General features: G+C 43.7%; 1 protein-coding gene across 4 annotated transcripts in view; it reads right to left on the reverse strand.

Annotated features, from left to right (window-relative positions):
- Nucleotides 1-7,488: 7,488 nt before the first annotated feature.
- The window catches only part of PRKDC (protein kinase, DNA-activated, catalytic subunit), a 186,397-nt gene continuing 173,483 nt past the window's right edge, over nt 7,489-20,402 (reverse strand). For 2 of the 4 annotated variants that reach the window (XM_055116534.2, XM_055116533.2), the window contains exons 77-86: nt 19,487-19,691; nt 18,112-18,179; nt 16,752-16,972; nt 16,536-16,628; nt 13,387-13,476; nt 13,111-13,182; nt 12,842-13,043; nt 12,069-12,257; nt 11,226-11,365; nt 7,489-8,757 (exon numbers count right to left, since the gene is read on the reverse strand). In XM_055116534.2, coding sequence (XP_054972509.2) covers nt 8,553-8,757; nt 11,226-11,365; nt 12,069-12,257; nt 12,842-13,043; nt 13,111-13,182; nt 13,387-13,476; nt 16,536-16,628; nt 16,752-16,972; nt 18,112-18,179; nt 19,487-19,691 — 1,485 coding nt within the window. In that variant the 3' untranslated portion in view covers nt 7,489-8,552. The remainder of the gene's footprint in view (nt 8,758-11,225; nt 11,366-12,068; nt 12,258-12,841; nt 13,044-13,110; nt 13,183-13,386; nt 13,477-16,535; nt 16,629-16,751; nt 16,973-18,111; nt 18,180-19,486; nt 19,692-20,402) is intronic. The other 2 variants (XM_055116536.2, XM_055116535.2) reach the window with 1 other exon arrangement.

Raw genomic sequence — 20,402 nt, forward strand, 5'->3', positions numbered from 1 at the left:
GGTGGCTTCACGCTGGCCCGAGAGGATTCAGACTGGCCCGGCCACGCCAGACCAAGTCTTCTAAGGCAGTTCCTTGCAATGAACCTCCTACTGTGTGTGAGTGTGTGTGTCTGTGTGGTGTGTGTGTGATATGAGTGTGGTGTGTGTGTGATATGAGTGTGGGGTGTGTGTGGTGTGGTTTGATGTGTGTGGGGTAATTGTGTGTGGTGTGTATGATGCTGTGTGGAGCCTGTGGTGTGGTGTGTGTGGTGTATATGTGTGTGTCATGGTATGTGGTGTGGTTGTGTGGTGTGTGCGTGATGGTGTGTGGGGTTGTGTGATGGGGTGTGTGGTGTGGTTGTGTGGTGTGATGGGGTGTGTGGTGTGGTGGTGTGTGTGTGATGGGATGTGTGTGATTGTGTGGTGTGTGTGTGATGGGGTGTGTGGTGTGGTTCTGTGTGGTGTGTGTGATGGGGTGTGTGATGTGGCTGTGTGTGTTGGTGTGATGGGGTATGCCGTGTGTGATGGGATGTGGGTGGTGTGGTTGTGTTGTAATAGGATGTGTATGGTGTGTTTTCCCCGTTGCGTGTTATGTGGTTGTGTGTGGTGTGGTGTGTGTGGTGGCGTGAGGAAATGTGTGGTGTGGTTGTGTGTGTGATGGGGTGTGTGGTGTGGTTGTGGTGTGTGTGGTGATGGGGTGTGTGTGGTGTGGTTGCGTGTTGTGTGGTGTGGTTGCGTTGTGTGGTGGTGGGATGAGGTGTATTGTGGGTTTGTGGTGTATGATGTGTGTGTGTAGTGTGAGGGTGTTTGTGGTGTGGTGTGTGTTGTGTGATGGGGTGTGTTGTGATGGTGTGGTGTGGTGCGTGGTTGTGTGTGGTGTATGATGGGGTGTGTAGTGTGGTTGTGTGTGATGGGATGTGTGTGGTGTGTGTTGTGGTTGTGTGTGATGGGGTGTGTGGTGTGGTTGATGGCATGTGTGATGTGTGTGTGGTTGTGCGTGTGGTGTGTGATGGGGTGTATTGTGGGTGTGTGTGGTGTATGATGGTGTGTGTGTAGTGTGTGTTGTGTGTGTGATGCGATGTGTTTGGTGTGGTTGTGTGGTGTGCGATGGGGTGTGTGGTGTGGTTGTGTATCGTTTGTGTGGTGTGTGATGGGGTGTGTGTGGTGTGGTTGTGTGTGCCCCTCTCCCTTACCGCTGCCTGCTCTGGGCCTAGCCCCTGACGCTCTGCAGCGTTGAAAACGTTGTGTCTCGCCCTCCAGGCCGGGAGCTGGACCCCAAGCGGGCTGGACCCGATGCCTCCCTTCCCCAAGCGTGGAGAGCGGCTGGATCCGCGGTGGGAGGCGGTGCTGTGAGAAGGCCCAGGGACCCTGCGCACAGAGGCGCCTTCCACACCATCAAGGGCGTGGCGGACACCTGCAGGCCCGGGAGACGCAGCAGCTTCTGAAGACCGAGCGGCGCCAAGTCCGTCTGGCCGTCTCTGGGGAAACTCCGTCCCCATCAGGTCCCTGGCGCTGGGGTTTTATTCAGTTTTCCCAAAACAAGAGGGGTGTGGGTCTGGGGCTCGCAACCCAGTGCTGCACCCTGAGGCTCTGGCGTCCCAGGTCGGCCGCAGGGGCTGAGTCGCAGCCAGGAGGAAAGGGCTCGCCCCTGGGGGGCCCCTTTGATAAGCAGGGGTGCAGGCAAGGAGGGAGGCCCCGGCGACAGGGCCGCCCACGCGGACTTTCTGCCCGCAGAGGAGGGGGCACACGGGACGGCGGCTCCCACGGGTCTCCTCTCATAGCTCCGCTTCCCACCTACCCGCACCCTCCCTCGGGTCTGTTCCCCTTGGGTGCACTCCCCTTAGCGTGGCCTAGGCACCAAGGAGCTGCTCTCAGCAGTGTTCATGAGATACAATGGATTGACCAGATCTGTCATAATTGATGGCCGTTCCTTCAGAAGCTCATTCCAGTCGCCCCACTTCCCACTACTGCCTTTGGGTTCCCTCACCACTCCACTGGAGAGCCCAGGCCACTTGATCCTTTCGGTTTCAGTGGTCTCCAGGGACTTTGTACGTAAGGTTTCATTTTCTATCAATTTGACCAATTTTTTTTTCCTCCTTTGTCTCAGGTGAGCATAAATGCATTTATCATTAACTACTTTGTGTATCAGTAGAGTTCAGAGTGTTGCAGGAAGTCAGGGACCCTGAACAGAGGGACCGGCTGAAGCCACGGCAGAACATAAATTGTGATTTCATGGACATTTATCACTTCCCCAATCAATACCCTTATAATTTCCTATGCCTGTCTTTACTTTAATCTCTTAATCCCGTCATCTTTGTAAGCTGAGGATGTATGTTGCCTCAGGACCCTGTAATGACTGTGTTAACTCCACAAATTGTAAAACGTGTGTTTGAACAATATGAAATCTGGGCACCCTGAAAAAGAACAGGATAACAGCAATGTTCAGGTAACAAGGGAGATAACCATAAGGTCTGACTGCCTGTGGGGCTGGACAGAACAGTCATATTTTTCTTATTGCAAAAAACGAGTAGGAAAAATATCGCTGAATTCTTTCCCCAGTGAGGAATAACCCTGGGAAGGGAATGCATTCCTAGGGGAGGCCTATGGATGGCCACTCTGGGGGTGTCTGCCTTATGCAGTTGAAGATAGGGGATGAAATATGCCCTGGTCTCCTGCACTGCCCTCAGGCTTGCTAGGATTAGGAAATTCCAGCCTGGAGAATTCTAGTCAGACCGGTTCTCTGCTCTTGAACCCTGTTTCCTGTTAAGATGTTTACCAATGACAATGCATGCACAGCAGGACATGGAACCTCACTGGTAATTCTAATTTCACCCTGGCCTTGTGACCTTGCTCTGCCCTTCTGCCCTTGTGATCTTTTATTGCCATTTGAAGCATGTGATCTCTGTAACCCACTCCCTATTCATACCCCCCTCCCCTTTTGAAATCCCTAATAAAAACTTGCTGGTTTTGCAGCTCAGGTGGGCATCACGGAACTTGCCGACATGTGATGTCACCCCGGGAGGCCGAGCTGTAAAATTTCTCTTTTGTACTCTTTATTTCTCAGACCAGCCGACACTTAGGGAAAATAGAAAAGAACATACGTTGAAATATTGGGGGTGGGTTCCCCCAATACAGAGGACTTTTGTTTATTGTTATAAAGTTAATGTGTGGGCTGGGCGCGGTGGCTCAAACCTGTAATCTCAGCACTTTGGGAGGCCAAGGTGGGCAGACTGTTTGAGTCCAGGAGTTCGAGACCAGCCTGGGCAACATGGTGAAACCCCATCTCTACTAAAAATACAAAACATTAGCCAGGCATCGTGGCGTGAGCCTGTAGTCTCAGCTACTCAGGAGGCTGAAGTGGGAGAATCACCTGAGCCCAGAAGGTCAAGGCTGCAGTGAGCCATGATAGCACCACTGCACTCCAGCCTGGGCAACAGACTGAGACCCTGTCTCAAAAACAAACAGAAGAGGACACAAAAAAAGTGAAAGATATTCCATGCTTATGGTCTTGAAGAATGAATATTGTTAAAATGACAATTCTGCCCCAAAGCAATTTACACATTCAATGCAATCCCTATCAAAATACCAATGACATTCTTCACAGAAATAGAAAAAAAAAAAAATCCTAAAATTTGTATGGAACTAAAAAAGATGCCGAATAGCCAAAGTAATCCTGAGCAAAAAGAACAAAGCTGGCATCACACAACCTTTCTTCAAAATTTATTACAAAGCTATAGTAACCAAAATAGCATGGAACTGGCGTAAAAACAGACACATAGATCAATGAGACAGAATAGAAAATCCAGATATAAATCCACGCATTTATAACCAACTCATCTTCTACAAAGGCACCCAGAACTTACAATGGGGGAAACGACAGTTTTCAATAAATGGTGCTGGGAAAACTGGATATCCACATGCAGAATGTGGACACCCCTAACTCTCACTTTACACAGAAATCACAGAAATGGATTAAAGACTTGAATCTAAGACCTGAAACTGTGAAACTACTACAAGAAAATGTTGGTTTGGAAACTCTCCAGGACATTGGTCTGGGCAAAAATGTTTTGCATAAGGCCTCAAAAGCGCAGGCAACCGAAATGGACAGTTGGGATTACATCAAGCCAAAAAGCTGCACAGCAAAATAATCAACATAGTAAAAAACAACCCGCAGAATGGGAAAAAATATTTGCAAACTACCCATTTGATAATGGATTCATAACCTGAATATATAAGGAGCTCAAACAACTCAATAGCTAAGTTGTATCAATTCAAACTATATCCTTAGAAATTTAAGCTATTAATTATAATCACCAGGATAACCACTAAGATAAAACTTTAAAACATACAGAAAAGAAAACGAGGGAATTCAAATGGAATACTAGCAAAATCAATCAAATACAAAACACTATTGGAGGAATTTAGGGGAAAAAGATTGAAATTTATAGAAAACAAACAGCGAAGTGACAGAAGTTGTTCCTAATCAGAAATCATTTTGAATGTAAATGTATTTAATCCACCAACTGAAAGAGAGATTGGCAGAATGGATTTTAAAAACATGACCTAACTACATGCTATCTACAGGTGACTTAAATCCAAAGACACAAAGAGATTTACAGTGAAAGGATGGAAAAATATTTTCCACGCATTAGTAACCAACAGAAAGCTGGCATGGCCGAGATTGTGCCATTGCACTCCAGTCTGGGCAACAAGAGCAAAACTCTGTCTCAAAAAAAAAAAAAAGAAAAAGAAAAGAAAGCTGGCGTGACTACTAATAACAGAAAATAAGACTTTATAAGACTTTAAGTCAAAACTTGTTACAAGAGATAAAAAAAGGGACGTTAGATATTGATAAAAGGTCAGTCCATCAAAAACATTGTAAGAATTATAAAGACACAAACGCCAAACAGCAAATCTCCAAAACATATGAAGCAAACATTGAACTGAAGGGAGAAGAGACAGATCGAAAATAATAGTTGAAGGTTGGGCATGGTGGCTCACGCCTGTAATCCAGGCACTTTGGGAGGTCGAGGTGGGTGGATCGCTTGAGGTCAGGATTTCGGGATTGGCCTGGCCAACATGGCAAAACCCCGTCTCTACTAAAAAAAATACAAATACAAATACAAAACTCAGCTGGTGGCAGGTGCCTGTAGTCCCAGCTACTCGGGAGGCTGAGGCAGGGGAATTGCTTGAACCCGGGAGGCAGAGGTTGCAGTGAGCTGAGACCATGCCACTGCACTCCAGTCTGGGAGATGGAATGAGACTCTATCTCAAAAAAATTAAAATAAAATAATAGTTGGAGACCTCAATACCCCAGTGTCAATAATGGAACATCTAAACATAACAATAAGGAACTAGCAGACTTGAACAACACTATCAACCATCTAAACCTAAGGGACACAAATCAAATCTCAATCACTTGGGATCAGGAATTCAAGACCAGCCTGGCCAACATGGTGAAACCCCATCTCTACTAAAAACACAAAATACAAAATTTAAAGTACAAAAATTAGCCGGGCGTGGTGGTGCGCGCCACTAGTCCTGGCTACTCGGGAGGCTGAGGCAGGAGAATCACTTGAACCCGGGAGGTGGAGGTTGCAGTGAGCTGAGAAAGCGCCAATGCACTCCAGCCTGGGCAACAGTGAATCTCAAAAAAAAAAAGTTACTGGTCATTAGTTAATAAACGGTGCTTTAAAAATTCTCATCAGTCAGTGAAATAATTTTTATGTACTTATTTTTTTGAGACAGAGTCTCGCTTTGTCGCCCAGGCTGGAGTGCAGTGGCGCCATCTCAGCTCACTGCAAGCTCCGCCTCCCTGGTTCATGCCATTCTCCCGCCTCCTGAGTAGCTAGGACTACAGGCGCCTGCCACCACGCCTGGCTAATTTTTTCTATCTTTAGTAGAGACGGGGTTTCACCGTGTTAGCCAGGATGGTCTTGATCTCCTGACCTCGTGATCCACCCACCTCAGCCTCCCAAAGTGCTGGGATTATAGGCATGAGCCACCGCACCCAGCCAATAATTTATATTTCTTATAGTTTTTAAAAGTTGAATTCTTTACTAAATTATTCCTATGGCTTTGTTCTGTTGACTATCATGTGCCAGACTATTAGGTGCTGACAAGATAGTGATTAGGACACAGTACTTGTCCTAAAGGAGTTTATTATATACTTGGGTTTTTAGTCTGACAAAGTACTAAAATTAATATTCATAAGCATGGGATCATTCAAGTCTTCATTAAGCTTAAATCGGAAACTTCCTGGGTTATTTTGGGGTTGAAGAACAAATGTTTCATATACAACCTGAATATCAAAATCTGTTTATAATGTAAATATTACCATTCATATCATTCATATTTCCTTGTAATTGTAATCAGTGTTAAGTGTTTTTTGTTTGGTTTCCAAATCAAATATTCTTATTCAGCAAGAATCACAAGTTAAAGTTCGAGCCCCAGTGATGATTCAGATGTGCAGTTCCTTCGTTGTGTAATGACCATTTAACATCTAGTGTAACTTTATGAATGTTTTCTGAATGCTGTACACAGCATGTTTCTTCTTACTGCATTCTCGTGAGCAATGATGAACTTTTTAAGCACACAGCTTTGAGACTGGAACCACACACACAACCTGTAACAATCAACTTTTTTTTTTTTTTTTTTTTTTGAGACTGAGTTTTGCTCTTGTTGCCTAGGCTGGAGTGCAATGGCATGATCTTGGCTCACCGCAACCTCCGCCTCCTGGGTTCAAGCGATTCTCCTGCTTCAGCCTCCCGAGTAGCTGGGATTACAGGCATGCGCCACCACGCCTGGCTAATTTTGTACTTTTAGTGCAGACGGGGTTTCTCCATGTTGGTCAGGCTGGTCTCGAACTCCCGACCTCAGGTGATCCACCCGCCTCGGCCTCCTAAAGTGCTGGAATTACAGGCGTGAGCTGCCACACCTGGCTGTAACAATCAACTTTTATTGATATGAAAAGTAGTCATTAAAAAACAGGGTTTCTCACAATGTAGGTGATCCATTTAATGAATGTAGCCCGAATTATCAGGACTCAAGCAAGAATTATAGCTAATTAGTTGTTACAGAAAACAATATATTATCAACTTACTCCAAAGTGGGCTTACTTTGGTCATTTTTGTGCAAAAATATTTACTAGATCATGTGCACCAGATTTTTCACACACACGATTACTTATTTTTCTTTACAGATGAAATTTGGTTCAATAGGTGTCATTTGTTGAGAAGATAAATTTGTTATTTTTAAAAATAGACATGGGATCTCATTATGTTGCCCACGTTGGTCTTTAACTCCTGGGCTCAAGGAGTTCAAGCCTTGGCCTCCCAACATGCTTGGATCACAAGTGTACGCCATTGTGCCTGGCCATAAATGTTTATTTTAAATGCCATAATGCATTTAACCCACATTTATCAGAACAAACTAGGCAAGTAATATAATAAACTATTTTGTAAGATGAATATTTTGCTCTTGAAACTGCATAAAAGAGATACACACTACTTTTGGAAAAAAACTTTATTAAACACTCAAGAGTATACTTCTCAAAATCACAGAAGAGCCTCCAAATACAAGTGTTAGAAGGAAAAAAAAACCAACAAAAAGCTAAAAGCCAATCAGAAACAGTCTGGGTGTGCAGAGGACTGGTGGGGGGGACAGGGACTGCACATGGGAAGGAGCCACTTTTGTATTCCATAATTTCATCTTGTTGTGCTAGAATGCATGCTTTTTTTCCTCCAAATGAGGAATTCATTTCAAATAGGAATTTCTTTTATTCTCGTGGAACTGAAATGCTTAGTACTATCCCTAACAACAACCATGGGATTTTTGAAGTTATCCCAAATTTGCAATGCAAAGCACTTTTATGTATCTTCCAGTTGTAGATTGGAATAGCAAAAGTGAATGCTATGACCAAAATTTTTGCCCTCCTAAATAAAGACGTTTCCTTCTAGAGAGCAAATCTATCATAAAATGTCAAAACTAGAAGAGAATAAAATGAAAGGAAAAAACCTAGAAAAATATCCTAAAATATCAAATGCAGTCATTTCTAAATATAAGCCATAATTATAGCTTTACCTATTGTTCTTATTGTTCCTATGCTGCTTCTACAATGTTACATCAACTATACTTAGCTTTACTCTCCCAAAATCTTGGTGATGAAGCCTTCTGAGTGTGCTTTCCAATGTGCCAGAACCAGAAGGGCATTCCAAGGCTTCCCCACATTTCCTCCGTTTACGGAGACAGCTGTTTCACTAACTTGCAGCACTTGTAAATGCTTTGAAAGCTGATCACATATTATATTCTTGACTTAATACTTTGGTAAGCCTGGATATATATCTTTCTATAAACCTCACCTAATCTTTGATGTTACTATAACCTTATCTTTGATTTAACCCATACACATTTACTCATCATAATCTTGATTTAAACTCATGCTACGAAACTGTAGCACAAAAGACATTTCTCTTTAGTGTTTCAGGAAAATCAACTCATGGAATGCTGCCAACCAAAGTATAGTAGATTCTTTAAACAATGTAATGCTTTCTATCTGCAGACTCCCACAGACCTCACATCCAGGGCTCCCATCCTTCCCAGGTTCTGCCAAGGATGTTGGGGTCTGTTGCCTGGTCCATCAGGCACTTCACTTGAGTCTCTTCTGAAAGCCCACTCTCTGGTTCTCGGGCACGAATGTTGTGATCTTTGCTTCCTCGTGCCACAGCCACATAGTCTCTGAAGGCAGGGGCCTTCTCATGACCCAGGAGTAGCTCATCACTGGAAAAAAAACAAACACAGAAAACACAAAGCATGTGTCATTGTCCTTTGTTGCCTGCATCCCTAGTGATCCTATCCAAACACATTCCCCACGTCATCACTCACAGAGTATTTTCTGTGGCTTATAACCTTGAAGTCAAAGACTGGATTTGTAGGAAAACAGAACATGAATTATGCTGCTCAAGATTTTGTGTGAATGTATGCCTTCACTTCTCCTGAGTGAATTCCTAGGATTCACCTAGGAGTGGCATTGATGGGTCCAATGGTAACTCTATGTTTAACTTTGTGAAGAACTGCCACTTTCCCACAGCAGCTGCACCTTTTCCCACTCCCACCAGCAGAGTATGAGGAGTCCACCTTCTCTACATCCTCAACACTTGTTAGATTCCTTTTTTTTTTAAATTAAAAAAAGAGAAAGTTTTAAAAATTTTTGGTAGAGACAGGGTCTTGCTATGTTGCCCAGGCTAGACTTGAACTCCCGGGCTCTAGTTATCCTCCTGCCTTGGCCTCCCAAAGTGCTGGGATTACAGGTGTGAGCCACTGCATTAGCCCCATTTTAAAATTATAGCCATCTGGCAAGGCGTGGTGGCTCGCCTGAGGTCAGGAGTTCAAGACCAGCCTGGCCAACATGGCGAAACCCCATTTCTACTAAAAATACAAAAATTACCAGGCGTGGTAGCATGCACCTATAATTCCAGCTACTCAGGAGGCTCGGACAGGAGGATCGCTTGAACCCAGAAGGTGGGGGTTGCAGTGAGTCCATATCGTGCCACTGCACTCCAGCCTGGGTGACAGAGCAAGACTTTGTCTCAAAAATAAATAAATAAATAAATTAATTAATTAATTAATTAATAGCCATCCTAGCAGGTGTGAGGTAGTATCTCACTTGGATTTCCCTGATGACTAGTAACGTTGAGCATTTTTTCATGCCGCTTATTGGCCATTTGTATATTTTCATTAGAGAAATGTCAGTTCAAGTCTTTTGACCTTTTTTTTTTTTTTTTTTTTTTTTTGAGACAGGGTCTTGCTCTGTCACCCAGGCTGGAGTGCAATGGCGTGATCTCGGCTCACTGCAACCTCTGCCTCCTGGGTTCAAGTGATTCTCCTGCCTCAGCCTCCCTAGTAGCTGGGATTACAGGTGTGAGCCACTGCGCCCAGCCCTGACCATTTTTAATTGGGTTATCTATCTACCTATTATTAGGCAATAAGAGTTTTTTTAATGTATTCTAGATACAAGTCCCATATCAGATACATGACTTGCAAATATTTTATCCCATTTGGAAGGCTGAAACACTTTCTTGATAGCACTCTGTGAAGCACAAAATTGTTTAATTTTGATGAAGTCCAATGTATATATTTGTTATCTTGCTTGTGCTTTCAGTGTCATACCTAAAAAATGGCAAGTATCACAACAAAATCCAAGGTCAGGATGATTTACTCCTATTCCTTTTTTTTTTTTTTTTCTGAGGCAGAGTCTCACTTTGTCGCCTAGGCTGGAGTACAGTGGTGCCATCTTGGCTCACTGCAACCTCCGCCTCCCCAGGTTCAAGTCATTCTCCTCCCTCAGCCTCCCTAGCAGCTGGGATTACAGGTGCGCACCACCATGCCCAGCTAATTTTTGTATTTTTAGTAGAGATGGGGTTTCACCTTGATGGCCAGGGTGGTCTCGAACTCCTGACCTCAAGTGATCCACTAGCCTTGGCCTCCCAAAGTGTTGAGGCGTGAGCCACCACGCCCAGCTGATTTACTCCTATTTCTAAGTGTTTTATAGTTTTGACTCTTACACTTAGCTCTTTGATCCATTCTGAATTAATTTTTCCACATGGTGTGAAACAAGGACCTAACTTCATTCTTTTGCCAGCGCTATTTGTTGGAAAGGTCACTGAATGGTCTTGGCACCCTTGTCAAAAATAAGTTGACAATAGATTGCCACTATTACTTAATTCTAAAGTCCAACTTTTTTCATTCCTATGAATCATCTCCATAAATTTCTATTTGCTTTAGACCTCAACAAGAGAAAACTTTAAGGCTAATCTAAAAGCCAACCCAAATTGAATTCTCATCTAACAAGCCCACACCGTGCTTTTCATACCTAGGTACTATATTCATCAGGGTCAAACGCCCTAAAAAGGACAAAAGCAAATTTAAAACCTAAGTCTCCTCATGCATGTAACAATATTCTGGCAACTGTCTAAGAGTGCACCTTCTGTTTCTCCAATTGGCGCCACTGTTCCAGGGACTGAGTGTAAACCTGAAGACAGTGCAGGGGTCACATACGTCAGAGTTGCAGGCCTTGCCCTGGCTTTGGGGAAGTCAGCCTCTCTAAGCCCTGCTTTCCTCCTCAATGAAAGCAGAGAAGTCATGCTAACAGAGTATCAAGAGCTCAGCACTTTGTACATATGTTGGCTCCTCGAGAAACAGTAGCATGTTGGTAGTCCGTTAGTTTTTTCCACATATAAAAATCTTACCAAGTAATGACTGCTGGATTGGCACCTGCTAACTTTCTCTTAGCGTAACATATTTTCTGTCGGGGGTACCAATTTTTTTCAGCAACATTTATTTCTTGAATCCATGACCCTCCTTTTTTCAGCATTTTCTGTTCAAAATTCTAGAAGAAAAGAACATGATTTTCCCGGCTGATCATAATGGTATATACAATCATGCCCAAACAGATTAAATCTAGTAATGATCTTAAAGTAAACAAACATCTATAACCAGGAGCAGCCTTGCTTTCTACAGCTACAAAGCTGTTCATACAGACTCCATGGCACACACATCACGAGACGAGGGGCCTCAGCAGTCCCCTTATTTCTCCAAATAAAGGTTTTGCCTGTTAACTTTTTTTTTTTTTGAGGCGGAGTTTCACTCTTGTCGCCCAGGCTGGAGTGCAGTGGCGTGATCTCGGCTCACTGCAACCTCTGCCTCCTGGTTTCAAGCCATTCTCCTGCCTCAGCCTCCCAAGGAGCTGGGATTACAGGTGTGTGTTACCACGCCCAGCTAATTTCTGTATTTTTAGTAGAGACAGGGTTTTACCATGTTGGCCAGGCTGGTCTCCAACTCCTGACCTCAGGTGATCCTCCCGTCTGTGCCTCCCAAAGTTTTGGGATTATAGGTGTGAGCCACTAGGCCCGGCCTCTTAACTGGTTTTCAAGCAGACAATCCTAAATACTAACTTTGAGAAATGCTGTACAAAATAATGTAAATATTTTCATCAACATGACTCAATGCACTTCCATCATACACGAGAGATACCAGCTTGATCACGGGGACACTGTCACAAAAGTGAAAAGTGCACATGAAACAAAACCTACTTTCCAATCAAAGGAGGGCTCCTTGACAAACACATCCATGGTGTTGGTGAGCAGGCCAGGGTCTGAGCGGAAGGCCCGGAGTGCATGTACCATGATGCTGTACATAAGGCCCGTTTCTTTCATTGGTAACATCAGATTGATAAACTGGCGAGTTAGCCGAAAAGGCATCAACTCAGGGACTGGCAGAAACTAAACAAGAAAAAAGGCAAGGAGCAGAATATGTAAGCCAGAACTCTCAAAGTACCGAGCACAAATGGCAGCATCCTCACATAGTTACTGTTCACATTTAGTAAAAATACAGACTCTGCTTCCCTTGAAATCAGCTACACAGATGTGAGTTCCTATGCTCGAGAGTAACCACCTCGGCTTGAGTTATCCCTCAGTGCAAAACCCACGTGCACAGGACACAGGGCCGCAGAGATTGAGAAGGATGATCCAAAACATTCAGAGGTTAACCAGAGAAAAGATCTGTATCACATTTTTGACCAGACATTTTTATTATGGGACTTCCTAAAACTTTCTTAGAGTCTTCCTTTGATCTGCGAACACATTTGATTACCGGCTCTGATGATATCACTGATCACCATGACTTCTGTGACCTGACTGAATGAGGCTGAACTAAGTGATTATCCCTTTCTGCATTCAATGACCATGACAAAACGAATCTAACTAATATGTTGTTTTTCCTTAAAAACTGTCTATTTCTGGAGGGTGTTGAAAGTCCTATGATGACTCTCGCCTTGCCCAGGATCACGAGAGCACAGCAAGTGCACCTGTGTAGCGGATCCAAACGCATGCCCAAAGTCGATCCCGATCACGCCGCCAGTCTCCATGGCCACCATAAAGTTGTTCAGATGTCTGTCTCCAATCCCGAGGATCCAGTGGCTGATGCATATCAGAGCGTGAGAGCTGGCGAAGTGGGAGCGGAGCGCCAGGAAAGCCTCAGGGCTTGTACTCATCCTCACGAAGGCCCGCCTACAAAAGAGACACAGCTGTGCGGCTGCAGTGATCCCACTAAGGGTGAGGGCAGAAGGGTACTTACTTTAAGAGATCAGCAGGCACTTTACTTTCTCGTTTTCTAAAAGACGTGACTGTTTCAGTACGATTAGCGCCCCTATGATTTAATAATAGAAACATCTAATTAGAAAAAGTTTCTCTGACTTAAAATTTAAATTTTAAAACTTTTTGTTTATATTGAGACTCAAATATCGAATAATCTTGATGATCTCTCTGAGGCAAAGCTAAGAATCAAAAGAAAACATGCAATTTGCAGAAGAATGAACTAACTAATACAAAGAAAAATCAAAACCAAACTTACTTATACATTAGCATGTAAGCTCCAACATCATGTTTTCCTGACATTTTTGTCAGCCAATCTTTATATTCACACGGCGGTGCCTTGGGATCACTAATGAGTGAGAAAAGGGGAATTGGAATTAGGAAGATTTTAGCATTATGTGATTTCAAAGGCAAAGATCACCAAGAATTCATTGAAAAATAGCAAAGAGGCAGGAAAAAATAATATGACTTTTAACCATATTCAATATTAACACTGAACCCACATTACTCTGGATCTTGAATTTCAATATACCATTATTCATTCTTAATTACTCCTAAAGAAATCCAAGCTATTGCCTATGAAAAATTCAGGTACAAAACCATCAGATCCAACAAATTTCCCACTGACATAGAGAGGAATAAGATGAACTAAACATAACTGTTTATTAACCAGGCATGCCATTCTGAAACTTTGACCTAGAAAGAACCATAGCAAGAGGGCGACAGCACCACAGGCGGCTGCTGGAAGCCTCAGGCCATGTCACTACCATAGCCAAAAAGCCCGCACAGTTTTGCTAAAGATGGATTATGTCTGTTTTTATCTTTATTTAGACCACTTCCACATCTTTTTCTTTTGTTTTTTTGAGATGGGAGTCTAGCTCTGTCGCCAGGCTGGAGTGCAGTGGTGCGATCTTGGCCCACTGCAACCTCTGCCTCATGGATTCAAGTGATTCTCCTGCTTCAGCTTCCTGAGTAGCTGGGATTACAGGCAAATGCCACCACGCTCAGCTAATTTCTGTATTTTTAGTAGAGACGGGGTTTCACCACGTTGGCCAGGCTGGTCTCGAATGCCTGACCTCGTGATCCGCCCGCCTCGGCCTCCCAAAGTGCTGGGATTACAGGTGTGAGCCACCACGCCCGGCCTCTTTTTCTTTTGTTTTGTTTTGTCTTTTTTTTTTTTTTTTGAGACAAAGTCTTACTCTGTCGCCCAGGCTGGAGTGCATTGGTGCAATCTCGGCTTGCTACAACCTCTACCTCCTGGGTTCAAGCAATTCTCATGCCTCAGCCTCCTAAGTGGCTGGGATTACAGGCGCCCGCCACTACACCCAGCTAATTTTTCTATTTTCAGTAGAGACAGGGTTTTGCCATGTTGACCAGACTGGTCTCGAATTCCTGACCTCAGGCGATCCGCCCACCTTGGCCTCCCAAAGTGCTGGGATTACAGGCGTGAGCTACTGCGCCCAGCCAGTGCCACATCTTTCTTTATATTTCCAATAGGTAGATATACACACAATCCATAGTAAGTATGAGAAAATATTTTTTCTTTTTTCTTCCAATAAGGCTTCTGCACTCCTATGAGAAAGTATTTTCTTAAATGACAATGGATGCTTAAGTGAACTTGAAAAGCTGTTTTCAGTGTTTCCTAGGAAAAAGGCAGTACCTGGGCAGTGGGAAACAATGTGATACACGTATGTTTAAGTACTTTTGTGTGGAAAGCTTTAACAAGTTTTCCCGATAAAATCTAAAGACAGAACAGTTTCACGTGTGACTTAGCAATTCAATCACTTCAGGTGAAATCTTTTCTGAGTTGCTATTAAAGTTAGCTTTAAAAGTAGTCCACTCCATCTTAAAATTCTCTCCTCCTAGTTTAAACTGAGATGAAAATTCTTAGGTTATAAAACTGTAGGCCGGGCGCAGTGGCTCAGGCCTGTAATCCCAGTACTTTAGGAGGCCAATGGGGGCGGATCACGAGGTCAAGAGATCAAGATCATCCTGGCCAACATGGTGAAATCCCATCCCTACTAAAAATACAAAAATTAGCTGGGCATGGTGGTGCACGCCTGTAATCTCAGCTGCTCGGAAGGCTGAGGCAGGAGAATTGCTGGAACCTGGGAAGCGGAGACCACAGTGAGCCGAGATCATGCCACTGCACTCCAGCCTGGTGATAGAGAGAGACTCTGTCTCAAAAAAACAAAACACTGTAACATGCTGAATTAAGAAAAAAAACAGCAAGGATTTAAATAATGGGTATTGGAAGTGCCCTGTAAAAAGGCAGTTGGAAATTATTTTCATAATTCCATTATGTAAGGTGCTTTCAACTCTCCTGGTACCTATGTTAACCCTGTGCGGTTCCACGCTACATTCCATCCCACAAATGCAGGCAGGTACCACGGGAAAGGAGACACCTGCTTGGCATCTGCATTGTCAGGCAGAGCCTCAGTGCCAGGGCCAGATCTGCAATTTGTGAGACTCCAGGAAGCGTGCTCATCAGTTGCCCTGTCTTCCAGGGAAAGTAGAAACAATTCTAAGCAAAGGACTCAAATGTCTGGAACTAAAAGTTGGTGAACACTGCCCTGTAGAGTAATTATCACCTGGGAATATGAGTTTGATAAGAATATGTTTGATATTTTCAGAAATCTTTCCTGACTGAAGGGAACACTGCTCCTATTTAAAAACTTTTAAAAAAGAATCAGAGAACATCAAAGAGAAAGAAGCCCTGAAGCTGTTCCTTTATCCTACAGCTTGTCACCCAAACCTGTCAACTTTGGTTGTCAAAATCTGTCAACCCTCAAAATGTTTCTCATGTTGTCCTTATTTTTCTTTACAAAAACAAAAAGGAAATAAAAAAAACCTTGTGGTTAAAATGTACATGTTAATTGTAGAAAACTTGGAAAATAGAGAAAAGGATACAGAAAAATAAAAAAGCATCCATATCATGACCTAGAATTACTAGTAATCCCAGCTACCCCACTTTACAGGCTAAGTGACACAGGACAGGTTACTTGACCTTTCTGGGCCTCAGCTTCCTCATCTGTATAGCAGTGATAATAATACTTACCTTGCAGGTTGTTGGTGAGAAGTAAATTGGTTCATACACGTTAAAAATTGAGAACAGTACCTAGCCCACAGAAAATGTTTTACTACATGTTATCTGATAATTTTATTATTATTTATTTCCTTCAACAATTTTTCTTCCCCCCACCCAAAGTTAATAAATATTTTGTATTACGGTAAAATATCTGCAACTACTGGTTAGCAGCCAGCACTCCATTTGGTTTATTGACCCAGCCAGCAGACTGCGGGGCAGGCAGTGTGGGCTCTCGAGCGCGCCTGTCACGGCCCCGACCTGCCACTGGAGAAGTGAGGGGAGGCGACTGCTGGGGGAGCAGGGCGTGTGGCCGCCCTTACCTCAGGTAAGCCGCCTTCTCCTCTTGGGACATGGTGTTCAAAAGAAGGTCCTTCAAGGTAACAGTATTTTCAAGCCACTCAATTAATCCTAACCTGAAAGGGAGAATAAAAGGTTAACGAGTAAACCCAAACTGCTCTTTCTTCACTAAAAAAACAGTCCCGTGGACGCCAAGCAATATGCAGCAGCCTACTGGCTGGGAGCAGCCTGGCAGTTACCTGGAGGTCATGGGCACAACGCTATAGGTCCTCAGCTGCAGGGCCCTCTGGCTGCAGGCGGAGTCTTGGGCCAGGATCCCATTCATGACCTGGAAGAGCTGCTCCACGCGCTGGTCCTGCCGCAGGTCCTCACCACCCTTCACCAGGAAAGGGTGTTCCCTCTCGTCGTGGCCACGGATGATGATGCGCTTGGGCCTTCGCAGAGACGCCATGACTGTCACCTTCAAAAATCAGAATGTCATCTCAGGGCACAGGCTAGCCACGTGTCAAACTCAGAGGGAAAAGCCAGAGTGGCTGTGAGCATTCCTCCACAGGGCCGCCCTCTGAAGACAGTGCCAAAGAGCAGAGCGCCCAGGCCAGCAACGAATTTCTGCTACCTGATTGTGCCTGACTGCTGTGCCCGCAGAAATGTTGTATTCCTGATTATAAATACTTGCTTATGAATGTGGATACCTTTAGCAAGCAGCAACAGCCAACATGCAAACTTTCTACAGTAGTAAGCTAATGCTACACATATTTTATAGTGGATACTCACACACAGCTTACTCTTTGAGTTTATGATATCTTAAATAGAACTGTTGTTCAAACACTGGAGACATAATATATTAAGAAACCCAGGGCCGGGAGCAGTGGCTTACGCCTGTAATCCCAGCACTTTGGGAGGATGGGGCAGGTAGATCACTTGAGCTCAGGAGTTCGAGACCAGTCTGGCCAACATGGTTAAACCTTGTCTCTACTAAAAATACAAAAATTAGCCAGGCATGGTGGCGCACACCTGTATCCCAGCTACTAGGGAGGCTGAGACATGGAGAATCGCCTGAACCCAGGGTGTGGAGGTTGCAACGAGCTGAGAATGCGCCACTGCACTCCAGCCTGGCTGACAGAATGAGACTCTTGTCTCAAAAAAAAAAAGAAAAAAAAAAAAGCCCGGGCATAGTGGCTCACACCTGTAATCCCAGCACTTTGCGGAGGCGGAGGTGGATGGATCATGAGGTCAGGAGTTCAAGACCAGCCTAGCCAACATGGTGAAACCCTGTCTCTACTAAAAATTCAAAACACAGAGCTGGGCGTGATGGCGTGCGCCTGTAATCCCAGCTACTCGGGAGGCTGAGGCAGGAGAATCATTTGAACCCGGGAGGCAGAGGTTGCAGTGAGCAGAGACCGTCCCATTGCACTCCAGCCCAGGCAACAGGGCAAGACTCCGTCTCAAAAAAAAAAAGAGGAATTCAGTAAATATGCTAAACTTGATATATCTGTGATCAGCATGGGCCGTTGTCTCATATACTAAAGGCAAACAGATCATTGTCATCTGAAGAACGTTCATCAGGACAGGGACTGGGTCACACACCCTCACACCTACCCGCTCATCAAACCCGGCGATTCGCACGTGGTACTCTGGCAATGGCTTTCCCCTACCGTCATACTGACCTAAAACAAACCAGAACCTTGCTTAGGAACAGCTTGTTAGACAACCGCCTGTATTTTAAAACATGCCTCTTGATCTACTTTTTAAAAAGCCAATCTAACATGATAAAACCTTTTACTGAAAAGTTTTCACTTAAAGGGAACTGACTTTAAAAAAAATGTTATTTCTCGGCCGGGCACAGTGGCTCACGCCTGTAATCCCAGCACTTTGGGAGGCCAAGGCGAGCAGATCATGAGGTCAGGAGACAGAGACCATCCCGGCTTACATGGTGAAACCCCGTCTCTACTAAAAATACAAAAAATTGGCCGGGTGTGGTGGTGGGCGCCTATAGTCCCAGCTACTCGGGAGGCTGAGGCAGGAGAATGGCGTGAACTCAGGAGGCAGAGCTTGCAGTGAGCCGAGACTGCGCCACTGCACTCCAGCCTGGGTGACACAGCAAGACTCCATCGCAAAAAAAAAAAAAAAAAGTTATTTCTCATTTTGACTGATTATGGAAGTTAGCACTCTATTCTAATAGCATGGACAAATCCTAAGTAGAAAAAATGATGCATTGACTAGAACACTGCATATTCTCAAGGCCAATCAAGCTGCACATGACAAGGCTGACATTTAAATGTTTTTCTTGAAATGAACCATATGCAACTGCATAGTCATTATTAATAACAAAGAAAAGTGTTTCTCCAAATATGTTTTTTCTTATACCCACTGAAATGAGAATATGAACAACCAGATTAAAACTTTTTTTCCTCTGGCAAATTCGGGGTGAGGAAAATGGAATGTACACAGGTTTCCTCTGAAAAAGTCACGCCTTGAAATCTGGCCAATTTGCTATGCATCTCTATCCTTAATATTATGATCTTTTTTCCTGCAGGTCAGTGACTTATCATTAACTTGTCACTTTTTTTTTTTTAAAAAACTTGTCACTTTAAATGGAACTGTGTACACATCCCAGGAAGTAATCTGCCTCTATACCTGTATTATATTTCTGAAGAAAAGTTATTCAGGAGCATAGCATGAATACATTCAGAGGAAATCTATGATTGCTGTTTACCATTATTACCAAATGAAAATCTGAACTTTTGTCAGAATCAGAAATATAAGAACTATAATCTCATTAAACATTTAGTAATGTGTGCTCATTCATAATTATGGATTTTCCTAATGATGAAAAATTCGGTGAATTTTAAAATTCTTTAAAAAAAGAAATAACTGTCAATATCCCAGTATCACTATTCCAGAAACCACGAGTTCTTATTACAGTGCTGTGCTCCTGACAGTACAGTTTTGTCACCCCTGGAGGTTAACTCACCAGGAATCTCCAGCTCATTTCTCAGGAACTCCACTTTGAAGTCGCTCATCCAGGGTGAACATTCTTTCAGATTCCCAGGGGGCTTTGAGTCTTTGTTCATTTTTAAAAGTAGCATGTTGGTAATGTCGTTGAAGTCACTGAGCTTCATTCTCAGTAGTTTAGAACCTCCTTTCCCAAAATGTTTATCAAATTCTTTTCCAAAAGTCTGAAATTAGTAAGAATTTACTATAAAGACTGATGTTTAGTTTGGACTTTGGAAAAGGCTCTAAGCTTATAAGTGTAATGAATGGAGTGCTCAATGGTATATGTTTCTTCTCTGCTTTTAAGATGTATAGTTTTGGTTGGGCATGGTGGCTCATGCCTGTAATCCCAGCACTTTGGGAGTCCAAGGTAGTAGGATTACTTGAGCCAAGGAGTTTGAGACCAACCCGGGCAACATAGCAAGACCCCATCTCTACAAAAAATAAAAACATTAGCTGGGTGTGATGGCACATGCCTGTAGTTCCATCTACTCAGGAGGCTGAAGTGGGAGGATCGCTATTGAGCCCAGGAGTCTGAAGTGACAGTGAACTATGATGATGCCACTGCACTCCAGCCTGGGTATCTGAGTGAGACCTTGTCTCTAAAAAAAAAAAAAAAATTATAGTTTTGCTTTCCTTGAATATTTCAATACTCTAAAACATCCAGTCTGCCTTTTGTTTCTTGTGTTCCATTATAAGTGACATGGTTAATGCCTGTAATCCCAGCACTTTGGGAGGCCGAGGCAGGTGGATCACTTGAGCTCAGGAGTTCGAGACGAGCCTGGCCAACATTGTGAAACCCTGTACCACTTAAAATACAAAAAATTAGTCGGGTGTGGTGGCTCATGCCTGTAATCCCAGCTACTCGGGAGGCTGAGGCAGGAGAATCACTTGAA

This window comes from Pan paniscus, chromosome 7 (assembly GCF_029289425.2).
Source record: "Pan paniscus chromosome 7, NHGRI_mPanPan1-v2.0_pri, whole genome shotgun sequence".
In the NCBI taxonomy this organism is placed as follows: Eukaryota; Metazoa; Chordata; class Mammalia; order Primates; family Hominidae; genus Pan; species Pan paniscus.